The sequence below is a fragment of the Camelus dromedarius genome, chromosome 11 (genome assembly GCF_036321535.1).
Source record: "Camelus dromedarius isolate mCamDro1 chromosome 11, mCamDro1.pat, whole genome shotgun sequence".
In the NCBI taxonomy this organism is placed as follows: Eukaryota; Metazoa; Chordata; class Mammalia; order Artiodactyla; family Camelidae; genus Camelus; species Camelus dromedarius.
In genome coordinates this window covers 29,609,489-29,627,109 of record NC_087446.1, presented here as the reverse complement: position 1 = coordinate 29,627,109, position 17,621 = coordinate 29,609,489, and the positions used below count along the sequence as shown (strand labels likewise).

General features: G+C 36.7%; 1 protein-coding gene across 7 annotated transcripts in view; it reads left to right on the top strand.

The window, feature by feature from the left end:
• The window catches only part of EEA1 (early endosome antigen 1), a 454,873-nt gene that overhangs the window by 155,768 nt on the left and 281,484 nt on the right, over positions 1-17,621 (top strand). For all 7 annotated transcript variants that reach the window (XR_010383157.1, XM_064491578.1, XM_064491581.1 and 4 more), the window contains one exon: positions 15,809-15,914. Coding sequence is in view for 6 of the 7 variants with exons in the window: in XM_064491578.1 (XP_064347648.1) it covers positions 15,882-15,914 (33 nt within the window). In the remaining variant the exon portion in view is untranslated. The remainder of the gene's footprint in view (positions 1-15,808; positions 15,915-17,621) is intronic.

The following is a 17,621-nucleotide window of genomic DNA, read 5'->3' as shown; positions in this document are numbered from 1 at the left end:
AACGCCTCAAAGCAGTGTTTGCATGGATAACCATGCCTCAGAAAAGGTCTGTGCTTAAGCCCTGATAATAAGCAGTGTTCAATGAAAGGCCCTCTTGGCTGAATGGTCCCCGCTGCAGACACTTCCCAGGCTTGGAGGAAAGTTGGCAGGGCTCTATTTTGCTAATCTGTGTGTGGCGTTTTTCCTCAATCCCTGATGTGGGTTAATTCTGAATTATAATCCTGCTTTCTGGCGGCGGGGGGGGGGGGGTCCCTGAGGAAATTTGGAGAGAAAATGCAACTTGTTTTGTTGAACTGAAAACCACGTAGCTGGTGTTTGGCTAGGAGTTAAAAAAACAAAAAAGGAAAAACTCATGAGAAGAAACAAAATGAAACACAAGCACTCTCTTTCAGATGGGGCAGTGCAGGGTATGGGAGGACAGTGGGAGGAGGTGGCAAGCGTAGAGGAGGCAGCTGAGTTTATTTTTAACACCAAGTTAAAGGCATACTCTGTGTTCTTTCCTTTTAAAAATAGACTTTTAACCTCTTGAAGCCTTTTTTCTCTGTTCTGCCTGTGGGGTAATACCCGATTTGTGGCAGGCAACTCCCACTGGATCTTTTCCCATTACAAGCTCACTGGCCAAGTACTTAGAAGGATGGAAAAACCCCAGACTTTTTCTTCCAAGAGCTCCTGATCAGCATATGTACGCAGCTCCTGTGCACAGAGGGGCTTTTATAAACACCGGTTGCTTATCTGGACCTTGAGCTTTATGGTATTTTTCCAAACTTGCTGGTTAGGAAATATAGCCTCTTTTTTAAATAGTCAGGGTTAATAAAATAATGGATATAGTCTTTTTGAAGTCCATTGCAGTAATTTATTAATTGAGATTATGAATGACACAGCACACACATAAACACATTCGTACCCATGAAATTATAGTAAGTATAAATAATATGATAATTGCTGATCTCTAACACTTATTGAGGGATTACTATGTGCCAGGCACTCTTTCACATACATTTGATGCTTTGAACAGTGCTCTCAATATTATCATCCATTTTACAGATGAAAAAAAATTGGGCTCAAGTCTAGTATATAACTTGTGAAGTTATAAAGTCAGTGAGTGGTATAGGGGAAAGGAATTCAAATGCAAGCAGCCAGGCAGTTCAAGTCAACTGCTAGCGCATACAGTGAGCCCATAATTAGACAAGGAGCACCTACCTTAAGATACTTTTGCTTCCATCTGTTGGAAAGTTATCAACTGTACTAATTTTGTTAGAACATTTTATTGCCACTTGCAAGACAGTTGTCATAATATGAATGTAAATCTACAATGCTGACAAGGTGAAGGTGCCCCCTGAGATGTGATACCCTTGTGCAGTGCACAACCTGCATTGTACAAAGGTACGTGGCGGCCCTACATGTACACATAGACACAGGCACACACATATGTACTCCTGCAAGCATGGCAGTTTATGAAGAAAAAAGCAGATTGCTGTAGTTTAGAAGGAGAGGGGACTAGTCTTTCAGTTTTTTAGAGGTAACCAGACTGATCTGATGTTAGCAACAGCTCTTCTACATACTTGTCTCGAACTAGTACAAATCATTCATGAATCTCTGAAACTTGTATTTGTGCACAGTACAAAAATGCTCTGCCCCTACTTCCCTTTTCTTCCCCTTTGGGGAATAAACATTGAATTCACATTGGAACAGTGAGGTCCACGTATATGCATGGGTATATGAGTGTGTTAAGGTGCAGGGGAGAAAGGAATAGAACAGTTCACAAGCCTAGGAGATTAAAATTTTATTATGGAGAATTAAAAAAATATACTGAAGTAGACCAAAAAGCATCATGAACCCCAGTTACCCTCAGGAACCTAACACCCAACTCAGCAACTGTCAGCTAATTATCAACTAATGACCAGTTGCTTCATCTCTTTCTACTCACTCCTCCCTTATTGGAAACGAATTCTAGATACCGTATCATTTTATCCAAAAACATTTCAGTACATTTCTCTACAAGATGTAAACTATTAAAAAAAACATGTATTATCATTACATCTCAACAGAAATAGCAATAAATCCTTAATGTCATCATATATCCAATCAGTGCCCAAAATGTCAACTGTCTTCCAAATGTCCCAAATTTTCTTTCAGTCTTGCTTGTTTTCACTTTGTGTTTGTTTGAAATGGGAATCAACTAAGTTCAAACATCACATTGTTGGTAATGTCTCTTAGTCTCTTTGAATCTATAAGTTCTCCCTTCATCTCTTTATTCCACAGTCTGGATTTTGCTGACATGCTGATATGGCACCCCCATAATGTAGTTTAACATGTTTCTCTGTGCCAGAATCCCTTCTGGGAGGAGTCCAGGCATCTGTATATTCTTTTAAGGTGCTTGGGTGAATTTGAGCCACAGGCTTGGAAAGTCCTGGAAAAGCTCAACGTCTGCTCCAAGACTTCTTAATGTCTTGGCTGAAGAAACCAAACTCTGAGGCTCTTACTTGAGTACCATGCTGAAAGCAGAAGTCCACCAACTGTTGACAGGTGAAGAACACTGGCTTGCTTGTTGAGAGCGTGTAGAATCCCCAGGAGAATTTCCTGTTCTCCAGGAGAACAATTTCTCAGCCAGGTTTGGGAAGGGGCAGTAGACCTGCACTGGTGCCATAGGAAACAAGTACCTTCCAGTGGAGTGATTTGGAACCATGTGAGAACCAGTAAACAGCCGGCAAATTGCCAATTAACAGGCAAAGCCTCTATTTTGTGGACCTGAACAAGCTGGTACTTGACTTAAGTGGAGTTTAAATAACTGGTAAAACCAAATGTTCTATGAATACTTGACTGATGTTAAATCTGCATGTCTTCAACAGATTGTGAAATGAATACTTTTGATTCATTTTGAGCAATATAAAAAAAAAAAAGATTCTGGCTTTGCTGAAGAAATCAAACAAAGTCTGATTTGGGCTCTGGTTTATATCCTCCTTCCCCTCAAGAATCTATTGCAATCAATGTTGTTGCTGGCAAAAGGCAGCCTCGCCTTCACTGTGAAAGAAACAGCGATGTCATCTGTCCCAGGCTGCTCTGCTTCTTGGTCAGGAGCCTGAACTCTTTGTCCCTTGAAGCCTCAGATGATTAAAATATAATAACAGAACATTATGTTTTCTTGGTAAGGTCAGGGTTTTCCCTTCCCCACTTCCACATTGGTCATCCACACTTGCCCCATCCCCAGATGTCCTCCTTGCCCTACACAGGCTGCCTGGAATGGTGTTTGCCTGGTGCCTGCTGTCGGAGAGCCTGGGGTCAAGGTCTTCTCTGCAACCTCACTAGCTGGGTGACCTTGGGTAGGCCACTTGATTCTCTGAGCACTACATTTACCTGTAAAGATTGTATCGCCTGTTCTGCCTATCGTGTGAAGATGTTATGAGGATCAAATCAAGAGTTAATGTAGGTGAAAGACCTTTATTAAACTATAAAGCATTGCACAAGTGCCCTGCTGCTTGCTGCCTCCATGGCATCCGTTCACTTCTGGCTGACAGTGTAGAAATGGAAATAACACAGATTTTAGAGTCAAATAAAGCCCCATGACTTTTTAGCTGTATCATTTGCACAAGTCTTGCTCTGAGTCTTGGTTTCCTTACGAATAAAGTGGGCATCATTTTATCCGGCCTTTGTTTATTTGCATCTTTACTAACTCACACCACACCTTGATCTCCTGTTGTTATGAGTACTAAAGCTGAGATAACATATAAAAAACACCTGACATAGATTTGGCACCCAGTAGATTCTCAAAATGGTAGTTCTTTTTCCTGTCCTGCTCTTGGCAGTTGGACTATGGTATGACCCATCTGGCATGCCTTCCTTTGCAGAGAAAGATCTCTTCCTCTGGATTGCTGAGGATAGAACTGTCTGCTTGCTCCTCCATCCTTGCCTACGAGGATGCTTGCATAGAGCCCAGACATACTTCAAATTCTCTTTGTAAATTGATAGAATAGGGAATTACATAATGGAGTCCTGCTCTTATATTACTTGGGAATAAAGATTCCTCAACAGCATGTGCGAAAAAGACCCAAAGGTTTGGTTGATTGCAAAATTAACATGAGCCAATAGTGTTATGGAGTGAGCAGAAACTGTTGTATTTTAGAAAGCACGAATGGAAGGGTCCAATTCTACTGGACTCATCCTATTGTGTAGGTCAGATTATATCTGAAGTAGAAGATTCGGTATAAGACGCTGGAGTACTGGGGTGGCTCACTAGAAGGGGAGAGCTGACAAAGAGCTTGGGATCCAAGGTGTTTGAGTAACTGTTAGAAAAACTGAGGATACTTACACTGTAGAAGATATATTTCAGGAGAGCTATGTTATTGTCTTCTGTTTTTTGAATGGCCAAGTAATTCGAGAAAATAGACCACCACCACTTTGCATTTATAGAAAAGAACAAATTTCTAAGGAGTACGTATATGCATGCATTTGAGGTTATGTGATTCAACTGGAAAGAATTAGGGACAGAAGTTATAGGGAAGTAGTTCCAGTGGTATTTCTACTTCTCTTCCATCTTCAAACTCAGGGCTATTGTAAGCACTGGCTCTTGCAACGTATTTAAAACTGGGCTTCCTTATGGCCACTCTCAGCATGGCATTACATACAAAATATATCCAAAATAATATTGAAATTAGGAACTGGAAAGCAATATACTCAAAATATACAAGAAATTAAAACAGGTAATGAGGAACAATCCTGTACAAATTTGTCAATTAACTGAAATATGCAAAATAGTTTTGTAGAAAACTATAGTTAAAACTGATTCAAGAAGTGGGGGAGGGTATAGCTCAATTGGTAGAGCATGTGCTTAGCATGCACAGGGTCCTGGGTTCAATCCCCAGTACTTCCTCTAAAAATAAATAAGTAAGTAAACCTAACTACCTCCCCCCTCAAAAAATAAAATAAAATAAAATAAAATAAAATAAAATAAAATAAAATAAAATAAAATATATATATATTAAAAAAAACTGATTCAAAAAGAAATAAATGACCTAAACCTATGACCTTGAAAGACACTAAATCAGTGATAAAATCTACCCAAATTATGAATTCAGATACATTTCTTACAGGTGAGTCTTACCACATTTCTAAGGAATATATAATCCCAAGCTTCTATGATCTGTTCCACAGAATATAAACAGAGAATGAAAAGAAAGAATACCCTAAACTCATTCAGTTAGACTGGCTCAAATTTGAATGCAAAATAAGACAAAAATAGCAGGGAACATTGTAAGCCAAATTTATTTCTAAATAAAAAGGAATAAATTCTAATAAAATTTAGCAAAAATCAAAACAAAAAACCAAAACCAATAATACCCTATGACCAAAATGAGGAAAGTCAGGATGGTTTAATGTTAGAAAAATTCATTAGTGTAATTTACCACATTAGCACATTGTCAGAGAAAAAGCACATAATTATCTTAATAGAAGCAAGAAAAATCATTTGTTAAAATTTTACTCCTTCATATTTAAAAAAAATAGAAAATGTAATAATAGGAAATGGACATTTATTTTGTATACATTCATTTTATAAAACTTGAAATTATTCTGAATATTGAACACTCTTTTGTCTAGCTAATGTAGGTTGTCCATTTCAGGGAACAATTTGGGGATGGAAATCTCTCCAAATTCTCCTTGATAAAGGCAAAAAATACTCTCTCCCTTTACCTGAGCCTGACATTTATTTTGTTTATTTACTTTCACCACTTTATTGAGATATAATTGATATACCAAAAAGCTGCACACATTTAATGTGTATTTAATGTATACAGTTTGATGAATTCGGACATATGCATTCATTTATGATACCATCGCCACAATCAAGGTTAAAAAAACACTCTAAAATATTCCTTAGGTTCCTTTGCTTTTGTTGTTGTTGTAAGAAAACTTAGCGAGATCTTTCTTCCTAGCAAATTTTTAAGTGCACTATACCATAGTATTGTTTAACTTATAAACTGTAACTTTATACCCACTGGACATCTCCCCATGTCCCTTTTCCCCCTTCCCCCGGCATTCCTTTTTATGCTTATCTAAGTTTGACTACATAAGATATCTCATATAAGTGGGGCCATGGGGCTTTTTGTCCTGCTGTGACTGACGTACTCACTTAGCATAATGTTTTCCAGGTCAGTCCATGTTGTTACAAATGGTAGGGTTTCCTTCTTTTTTAAAACTGAGTAATATTCAGTTGTATGTGTATACCACATTTGATTTATCCATTTGTCTGTCAATAGACAGATTATCTTCTCCGTTTACTTTCATCCTCTATTCAAGCTTTGAGTCTGTTTTCGAGTTGTAATCTCTCCTTATGCTCTGATTTCTTCCTGGGCCTGGCAACTTGAATTTGGGTTCTTGAACCTATTGTGAATCATGACCAGGATTAACCCAGCTCTTCTACTCTGCAAGAAGTGCTGAGCCTTCAGCTCCTGCCAGGGGATTGGGATGTGACTCCATTTTGTGGTTTATCAAATCTGGACTTGCTTGTTATCATAGAATCATTTTAAAGCCTTTGGGGTGTCCTATTTAAATGCTAATATATTTCTCCATTTGCTTGTATATGCATAGAAAACGTTGGAAACTGATAGAGATTACCAGGGGAAGGGCATTCATTGGGTCGGTGGCAGGGACTGAGGGAGTGTGGAAGGAAAAGTCACTTTTAATTTCCCACCCTTTCTTCTTGAATTTTTTTTATAGTAAGCGTGTATCATTTTTATAAGAAAAATAAATATTTGCAATGAAACACTGTGGTCTGACTGGTATAATAAGCTCTTAGTATTTGAACCTAAGATTCCCTCTTCCAGAGGCAGCTGTAGGACAAATATGCTACTAAGGACAATTTCAACTTCTAGGAGAAATCCTTATAAAGAGATGCAATTTCAAATCCAGTAGGAGAGTGGCAAGGGCAGCGTATGGCCACGAACCCTTTTCCTAATTTGAAGAGGACATTTGTGAGGGAGTCACTGTGTGGATGTAGAGATGAATTATGGGGCTGTCGTTCTTGTCCTGTAGCTGCTTGTCTCTGAAAGCGGTTTAGGGGAAAGCCAAGAGAAATGGAGCCCTGCCCCTTTAATCAGCCCCAGGAGCCAGGCAAGGTAAATATTTGTGGCTGAAACAGCACAAATTCATGGAAGCTGGGATTTTAGCCTAGGAGCATTGTGCTGCCAAGTTGCCATGAGACCCAGAAAGCTGGAGCTATTCTCTGCCTCAGAAAGTGCTCCTGAGCTTAAGAGAAGTGGGAAGAATAGCAGAGAAGTGGTATTGAGGTTAGACGATGATGAGGAGGGTACCTCTATGCCTGATGCCAAGACGCAAATTTTACCTATTTTTATTTTGTCTCAATATTGATTTCTTCTGCTTAAAAAAATCTCAGTGTTCCAAATGTAGACGTATTTATTTTTTCCCTTTTTAAAAATTATAGTCAGTTTACAATGTGTTAATTTCTGGTGTACAGCATAATGTTTCAGTCATACATATACATACATATATTCCTTTTCATATTCTTTTCCGTTATAAGTTACTACAAGATATTGAATATAGTTCCCTGTGCTATACAGTATAATCTTGTTGTTTATCTATTTTATATATAGTAGTATCTGCAAATTTCGAACTCCCAATTTATCCCTTCCCGCCCCTTCCCCACTGGTAACCATAAATTTGTTCTCTATGTGTAGACATATTTAAGTTATTGCATTTATTAGCTGATTCTCTGGTTTCCAGAGATACTAAATACAAATGGATCATGGCATTGCTCTGCTTTTCGATGTCTTTCCATTTGTCTTAGGATAAAATCCTGACTTTTATAGCTCTTATGTAGGGTGACCGTATAATTTATTATCAAAACTGGGATGGCTCTCAATATTTAGGGTTGGAAAACAGCTGAAGTGGGGACTCTCCTAGGAAAACCAAGATATATCCATGAGAATCTCCTGGATCTAGCTCCTGGCCTCATTTCTTACTGTCCTCCTTTGCTCACTTGGCACAAGGAGTCTGCTGTCCCCTGGGTCATGCTTACATGTGCCTTATTTATCTTTAGGGTCTCGGATGTCAAGTCCTCAGGAAAGCCTTCCTTGACCACCAGTCTAGAAGACAGTTTCCCTGTGTTTTCATCTCTCTGCTCCTTTCGCTCATCCTACCTGTTATGATCTCTAAGGATCTTGTCTAGGTATTTGTTTATTATCTGTATCAGCTACTGGAATGAGGTCAGGAACTTCCCTGTCTTGTTCACAGGCCTGGCACGTGGTAGAGGTTCAGTAAATACATGGCAAGTGAATGAATGATCAGGGGAAGGTCTTTAAGTTGGACTGAACAGCTCACAGAGATCCCCAGTGCCTTGATTCTCGACATATGAATAAGGTATGATTCAGCAGAAGAGAATGAACTGAAACAGAGAAAAGAGGAGGGAAGAGAGAGAGAGAGAGGGGATGAGGGAAGGTTGATGCTGGACATGTCCCTGGTTACAGGTCCTATGGATATACAATTTATCCTTTACTTCTTCCTTAATGGGGTGAGCCATTTAAATATATTATAAGCAAACCTCTCTTTTCCTTGTGTTAACCTTAGATTAGCTAGAATTGGGGTTGGGGTTCCAGTTTTGCAACCAAAAAACTCTAGTAAAACATAATTAACCTATTTCCTTTGGAATATATATTTCCATTTTTAAAGGAAAACGTTGTGACAAAATAAGGTAATAGTGCCCCATTATCCATTTTTTAGCCTCTATGTAAGTTAGGGGAGGTATAGTAGTTTCCTATTGCCGCTATAACAAATTGCCACAAAATCAGTGGCTTAAAACAATGTGAATTTCTTTTTTCTTACTAAACTGCAGTTGATTTCCAATGTTTCAGGTGTACAGCAAAGAGATTCAGTTATACATATACATATATGTATATATATTCTTTTTCAGATTCTTTTGCAACATAGGTTATTACAAGATATCAAATATAGTCCCTGTGCTATACAGTAGGTCCTAGTTGTTTATCTGTTTTGTATATAGTAGTGTGTATCTTTTAATCCCAAATTCCTAATTTATCCCTCCCCTCTCCTTTCCCCTTTGGTAACCATAAGTTTGCTTTCTATGTTGATGAGTCTATTTCTGCTTTGTAAGTAAGTTCATTTGTATCATTTTTTAAGACTCCACATATAAGTGATACCATATGATATTTGTCTTCTACTTACTTCATTTGGTATGATAATCTCTAGGTCCATCCACGTTGCTTCAAATGGCATTATTTCATTCTTTTTTATGGTTGAATAGTATTCCATTGTATATATATACCACATCTTTATCAGTTCATCTGTTGATGGACACTTAGGTTGCTTTCATGTCTTGCTATTTTAAATAGTGCTGCTTTGAACATTAGATTGCATGCATCTTTTTAAATTAGTTTTCATCTTTTCCTGGATATATGCCCAGCAATGGGATTGCTAGATCATATGGTAAATCTATTTTTAGTTTTTTAAGGAATCTCCATACTGTTTTCCATAATGGCTGCACCAAACTACATTCCCAGCAACAGTGTAGGAGGGTTCCCTTTTCTCCACATCCTCTCCAGCTTTTACAGTTTGTGGACTTTTAATGATGGTCATTCTGACCTGTGTGAGGTGTTACTTCATTGTAGTTTTAATTTACATTTCTCTGATAATTAGCAATATTGAGCATTTTTTCATGTGCCTATTGGCCATTGGTATCTCTTTATTGGAGAAATGTTTTTCAAGTCTCCTGCCCATTTTTTAATAGGGTTTTTTTTTTTTTTTTTTTTTTTTTTTTTTTTTTTTGCTATTGAGTTGTATGAGCTATTTGTATATTCTGGAAATTAAGCCCTTGTCAGTCATGTCATTTGCAAATATTTTCTCCTAGTTCGTGGGTTGTCTTTTCGTTTTGCTTATGGTTTCCTTTGTTATGCAAAAGCTTATAAGTTTAATTAGGTCCCATTTGTTTATTTTTGCTTTTATTTCTGTTGCCTGGGTAGACTGCCCTAGGAGAACATTAAGATTTATGTCAGAGAATGTTTTGCCTATGTTTTCTTCCAGGAGGTTTCTTGTGTCTTGTCTTATGTCTAAGTCTTAAGCTATTTTGAGCTTATTTTTGTGTATGGTGTGAGGGAGTATTCTAACTTCATTGATTTACATACAGCTGTCCAGCTTTCCCAATGCCACTTATCAAAGAGATTGTCTTTTCTCCATTGTATATTCTTGTCTCCTTTATCAAAGATCAATTGATCACAGGTATGTGGGTTTATTTCTGGGCTCTCTGTTCTGATCCATTGATCTATATGTCTGTTTTTGTGCCAATACCATGCTGTTTTGATTACTGTAGCTCTGTAGTATTGCCTGAAGACTGGGAGGGTCCTGCCTCCAGTTTCAGTCCTTTTCTTCAGCATTGCTTTGGCAATTCTGAATCTTTTGTGATTCCATGTACATTTTAGGATTATTTGTTCTAGTTCTCTGAAAAATGTTGTGGGTAATTTGGTAGGGATTACATTAAATCCGTAGATTTCTTTGCATAGTATGGCCATTTTAACAATATTAATTCCTCTAGTGCAAGATTATGGGAAGTTTTTCCATTTCTTTAAACTATCTTTAATTTCCTTAATTAATGTTTTATAGTTCTCTGCATATAAGTCTGTCAGCTCCTTGGTCAGGTTTATTCCTAACTAATTTTTAATGTGATTTAAAAAAGGATTTTTAAAAACTTTCCTTTTCTGCTGTTTCATTGTTAGTATAAAGAAATGCAACTGATTTCTGTATGTTAATCTTGTATCCTTCTACCTTGCCAGATTCTTTTATCAGCTCTAGTAGTTTTTGTGTGGAGTCTTTAGAGTTTTCTATTTATAGTAGCATGTTATCAACATATAGGGACAATTTTACCTCTTGTCTTCTAATTTGGATCCCTTTTATTTAATTTTCTTGTCTGACTGCTATGGCTAGGACTTCCAATACTATGTTGAATAGAAGAGGTGATATAGTGGGCATCCTTGTCTTGTTTCAGACTTTGGGGGGATGGCTTTCAACTTTTCACCATTAAGTATTATGTTGGCTGTGGGTTTGTCATAAATAGCTTTTGTTATATTGAGGTATGTTCCCTTTATACTCACTTTGGAAAGAGTTTTTATCTATGAATGGATGTTGAATTTAATCAAATGCTTTTATATGCATCTATTGAGATAACCATGTGGTTTTTGTTCTTTCTTTTGTTGATTAATTTGTGTATGTTGAACCATCCTTGTGACCCTGGGATAAATCCAACTTGATTGAAGTGTATGATCTTTTTTATGCGTTGTTGGATTTGGTTTGCTAATATTTTGTTGAGAATTTTTGTGTCTATTTCACCAAAGATATTGGCCTATAATTTTCTTCCTTTCTTTCTCTCTTTCTCTCTTCCTTTCTCTCTTTCTCTCTTCCTTTCTCTCTTTCTCTCTTCCTTTCTCTCTTTCTTTCTCTCTTCCTTTCTCTCTTCCTTTCTCTCTTCCTTTCTCTCTTTCTTTCTCTCTTTCTTTCTTTCTTTCTTTCTTTCTTTCTTTCTTTCTTTCTTTCTTTCTTTCTTTCTTTTCTTTCTTTCTTTCTTTTCTTTCTTTCTTTCTTTTCTTTCTTTCTTTCTTTTCTTTCTTTCTTTGTCATGTCTTTGTCTGGTTTTGGTATCAGGGTAATGGTGACTTCATAGAATGAGTTTGGGAGTGTTCCCTCCTCTTCAATCTTTTGGAAGAGTTTGAGAAGGATTTATATGAGTTCTTCTTTGTATGTTTGACCCCAGTGAAGCCATCAGGTCCTGGACTTTTGTTTGCAGGGAGGGTTTTTTGTTTTGTTTTGTTTTTTTTACTGATTCTATTTGACTTCTGGTGATCAGTCTGTTCAAATTATCTATTTCTTCTTGATTCAGTTTTGGTGAGCTGTGTGTTTCTAGAAACTTGTCCATTTCTTTTAGGTTGTCCAATCTGTTACCATATAATTGTTTATAGTATTCTCTTACAGCTTTTTGTATTACTGTTGTATTGGTTGTAATTTTTCCTCTTTCATTTTTTTTTTAAAGTTTTGTTTATTTGAGTCCTCTCTCTTTTCTTCTTACTGATCCTGGCCAGAGGTTTGTCAATTTTGTTTACTCTTTCCAAAAACCAGCTCTTGGTTTTCTTCTTTTTCTAATTCTTTTTGATGATACATTAGGTTGTTTATTTGAGATTGTTCTTGTTTTTTTGAGGAAGGCCTGTATTGCTATAAACTTCCCTCTTAGGATTGCTTTTGTTGCATCCCATAGATTTTGTGTGGTTGTGTTTTCATTGTCATTTATTTCAAGGTATTTTTAAATTTTCTCTTTGATTTCATTATTCACCTATTGGTTTTTTAGTAGCATATTGTTTAGTGTTCATGCAATATTTTTTTTTCTCATTTGTTTTTCTGTGGTTGATTTCTAGTCTTCTAGCCATTGTGGTCAGAAAAGATGCTTGAAATAATTTCTTGAGCAATACTCATAACAGACAAAATAGACTTTAAAACAAAGGCCATAAAGAAAGATAAAGAAGGATACTACATAATGATAAAAGGAACAATACAAAAAGAGAATATTACACTCATTAACATATATGTGCTCAGTATAAGAGAACCTAAATACATAAAACAAATACTAACAGACATAAAGGGGGATATTGATTGGAATACAATAATAATAGGAGACTTTAACACTGCACTAACATCATTGGACAGATCTTCCACGCAGAAAATCAATAAGGCAATGGAGATACAAATGACACAATAGAACAGTTAGATTTAATTGATATTTTCAGGACATTACATCCAAAAAACCCAGAATATACATTCTTTTTAAATGCACATGAAACATTCTCTAGGATAGACCACATACTTAGACACAAAACAAGCCTCAACAAATTTAAGATAGAAATTATTAAAAGGAAATATTTTTAACATTACCAAGATAACAATAACATTGTTTGGCAATTTAAAAAAAATAACAGTTTTACATCCTTAAGTAGCATCTGATTTCATTAAATGTTTTTATATTTAATTTTTCTACAAATTATGTTGTGGGGGGCAGGGGTGGGGAAGTGAGCCCTCTGTACTCTCATTCCCCAGTGGGGCAATAATAAATGATATTATTCTCTCAACATCATGCACAAACAGCATATTAGGAAATCTTTAGTGCTTTAGACTACTCCCTCAATAGTAATCATAAAATAAGTTCAAAGGAACAGAAATATAGGTCAACCATAAGAACACTTTTGTAAAATGCAATCACAGGGGTATGTGTAATTATGGTGAAGATCAACTCCACAGCATATCTCTCTGTGGAATGACTATTCCTTGCCAGTAAAATTTAAGATTTTTAAAATCTATTTATTTAGCTCACCACTCTCAATTTCCTTACTGTTTATTTTTCTTCACCATACTCTTTAACTACTTTATATTGTATTTTTATTTATTTTCTTGTTTCTTGGCTACCTCACTAAAATGTAGACTCTACAGGGCAGGGTCTTTTCTGCCTTATTCACTGGAATATCCACAGTGTCCAGTCACAAATGCCATTTGCAAGGTGAGGAGTGACTGGAGGTGATACCAAAGGGATGTGGAGTGACTGGATTGTGGAGGAGCTGAAGGGGCTTTGACTGGATCCTGAGACAGTGGGAAATCACAGAAGGGTATTAAGCTGGCAGTTGAGGGATTATGAGTAACATGATCAGACTTGGATTTTAGATAATAATTCTGAGTTTGGTGTGGAGAAAGGGTTTGAGTTGATGGAACAGTCTGGAGGCAGGGATACCAGTGAAGAGGCTACTGTGACATTCCAGGAGAGTGGAGATGAGAGCCAAGCTAGAAAATTGGTAATAATGAGAGCAATAATAATTATTATTTGTTTAACAAAGTTTTCTGCACAGATGGTCACTGAAATCCATTTCCTAGACTACATTTCCCAGGTTCCTTTGCAATTAGATGTGGCCATGTGATTATGTTCTAACCAATAGAATGTGAGAAGAAATAATTGATCTTCAATTCCAGGCCTGACTCATGGGAATTTCCTATACACACTCCTCTCTGTTCTTTCCTTTTTCTGGCTAAGGGGGATGGAGAAGCCATTTACTGGAGATAACTGGGAAGCCACTGATATAGGTCCTTGTACAGTCATGTACAGAATAGTTGCCTCAACTGACCAGGAACACCTAGGAATGTTATGTAAGTTAGGAAGAAAAATCTACTATGTTTGAGCCATAATTTGAGGATAATTTTAGCTCTATTTGTTATAGCAGCAAATGTTACCATAATGAATTTAAGCACTCATTTTTGGCTGGCACCATTCTTTTTATTTATTTATTTATTTTATTTTTTCCCCTTTTAATTGAATATAGTCAGTTACAATGTGTCAATTTCTAGTGCACAGCATAATGTTTCAGTCACACATGTATATACATATATTCATTTTTGTAGTCTTTTTCACTATAGGTTACTACAAGATATTGAATATAGTTCCCTGTGCTATATAGAAGAAATTTGTTTTCTTATCTGTCTTTATATATAGTAGTTAATATCTGCAAATCTCTAACTCTTAACTTATCCCTTCCTACCCACTTACACCCTAGTAACCATAAGATTGTTTACTATGTCTGTTAGTCTGTTTCTGTTTTGTAGATGAGTTCATTAGTGTCTTTTTTTTTTTTTTTAATATTCCACATATGAGTGATATCATATAGTATTTTTCTTTCTCTTTCTGGCTTACTTCACTTAGAATGACAATCTCAGGTCCATCCATGTTGCTGCAAATGGCATTATTTTATTCTTTTTTATGTCTGAGTAGTATTCCATTGTATAAATATACCACAGTTTCTTTATCCAGTCATCTGTCAATGGACATTTAGGTTATTTCCATGTCTTGGCTATTTTATATAGTGCTGTTATGAACACTGGGGTGCATGTATCTTTATGATGTGCACCATTCTTAATGCTTTCTATACAATAACTCATTTAATTTTCACAACAACCCATTGAGTAACATACTATTAATATTATCCCCAACTTACAGATCAGAAAAATGCAATAAAGAGGATCTGTGTAACCTATTTCCATTATGTAGCTGGGCAATGACAGAGACAGATTTCAGTGTTCTGGTTCCAATATTTTAAGCAAAATCTGATGGTGGAGATGGATAGAAATAAATAGATTTTTTTTTTTTAAAAAAAAAGATATATATCCTTTCTTTGCAATTAAACATTCTAAATAAAAACAGAACCTTAAAAATGTTTAATGGTCAAGCATGGACATTAATTTAAATTGAAGTTCCTATTTATGAAGTAGTAATATTTCCAAAAAAATTTTAAAAGGCAAATTGCTTTTGGTTGGATTTTCTGGAAATGAACTCTGAAAGTGAGATTTCCAAAGCAGGAGGTTTATCAGGAAGTGCTCCCTGGAAGTAAGGGGAGTAGGGTTGGGTAGAGAGAGAAATTGAACTATAATATAGTTATAACAGAGAACTCAGCCTATCCCATGGGAAACTCTGGAGCTGGGCTAAGCCTTTAGAGTTATTCCCCATCAAGGCAGGAGGTCTGGGCTTTTATGTCCTGCTTCAACCAGTTATTGAATGTGAGCTGCCGGTGGGGAGGGGACATAAGCTTGGGTGAGGCAGCACCTTTGGAGAGGGATTTAGCTATGAACTAGTGTTCCCAGCAGCTAGAGGAATGGCATTGTGGTCTTGAAGGGGTGGGGGTAGGGGAATCTGGGTGTTACATCACAGTATTCAATATAGAAACAGTTCAGAATAAATAAATACCATTTTTATAAATTTTGGTTTTTCCAGATGGCTCCACTCATCTTCAGACTCACATAGCCCACTATTTCCTGATTGTGCCTGAAACATAAGAGGGTGTATCATGAAAGAACTGATGAGACATGAGACTTCAAAGGTGAGTTGAGCTGATGTGAAAGCTGAAATGGTATGCCAAGGGGTCTGGGTGACAGGGAAGTCTGGTGGCAGCATGGAGATGGAGTAGCACGGAGACATACTCCTGACCAGTGTACCATTTGGACCTGCTGTAACAACCCATTGCTATGAGGACCTGAAACAGGTCCTGAACCAGGATCAATGGGATGGAGAAGGGCTGAACTTGCAAGACATTTTAAGGGTGATTTTTAATGGTTTTAATGGCTGAATGTAAAGATGAGGGAAGATTTGAAGCAAATTCTATAGTTGAAGCTTGGGAAATTGTGCGAAAGGTGGCGCTTGAAGGGAGATTGTGCTCATGTCTACCCTACGGGGGCCAGCATGAAGTCTTGCATATCTTTTTAATTGACATAATGATAATAATCCTTCCTTCCTTCCTTCCTTCCTTCTTTTCTTCCTTTTCTTCTTTCTTGCCTTCCTTCCTTCCTTTACTTTTTCTTTTATCTGAGGAGACTTTCTATTGCTTCCTCCTGTGCCTTAAAATGAGTTGTTCTTTCCATTTGTAATTGGCTTTTTTCATTAATCTATTTTAACAAAAATTTCTTTCATCATGTCTTCCCTTTTCAATTATAAATCTAAGCATACCAAAACAAAACATACACTTAAGTAAAACAAAACTTACACTTGAGTAAAACAAAACAAAGTTTTAAAGCACAGATAGGAAACCCATTTTCCCTTGTATCTTCATTTTTTGGCAGTTCTGTTGTGATCTATATTGGAATTTCTGATAACAACAGCCTTGGACTGTAGGTGTAATGAGAGGTGACATGAAGTGTGCTGGGCTTGGGAACAATGTTACCTTATGAGTGGCTGGTTGCTCTCAGGTATATAAATGTGCAAGACAGTTTGTTGAGGCTGGGTCTGAATGACTGTATTAAATCCCTTGGTGTACTCAGTGAGTGTAGCCATTATGCAGCTCTAGTCATTGTAATATACCCTTTTTATTTTCTGGAGCAAAAGTAATTTTCTGACATGAAATACACAATGTTAGAATCTAGCCTTCTGCAGGCTGCATTTTTGCCAAGTAATTTGAAGACTTCTAATAGTGTAGAATTTTATTTTTAAAAAGAAAAAAGTTAGTAATTAAGTGAGAGCAAATCAGTGTAGAAGACGTAGATGCTGTCTATACTCAGGGCAGCCAGATGAAACCATCATTCACTGAACATTTATTGTATAGCTTATCTGTGCCAGGTACTAGCTTAGGTGTGCCAAGAATACAAAGATGGATGAGACAGATGAGGTCCCATCTCTTACAGAATGTACCTTTTAATTATGGGAAAGAGAAAATAAGAAATAATAAGATAGCTTCCAAAGTCTGCAAGTGCTTGGAAGAAAAGTTGGATTTCTTTTGTTTATCCACCCCTTCCTATTTCAAGAGGCTACGTGGCTGAGAAACTGGGTCTTTTAGGGACCTAGGAATGGAATAATGTGAACCCAAACTTGTTACCTGAATAGGTAAATTGACATACTCTGGGGGTTTGTTGGGAAAGGGAGGATGGGATTTTAAAACTTCGAATATAAATAGGATAGATATAATTTAAACTTCCTCCTGGAACTGATATCAGGCATTGTCCATGAAGGCATTGATAATAGTAACAATTAGCTAGGGAAAACTATGTGGGCTCTCTTCCAGCCAGTTTCCACTTAAGTGACTTGTAGGAGGAACCAG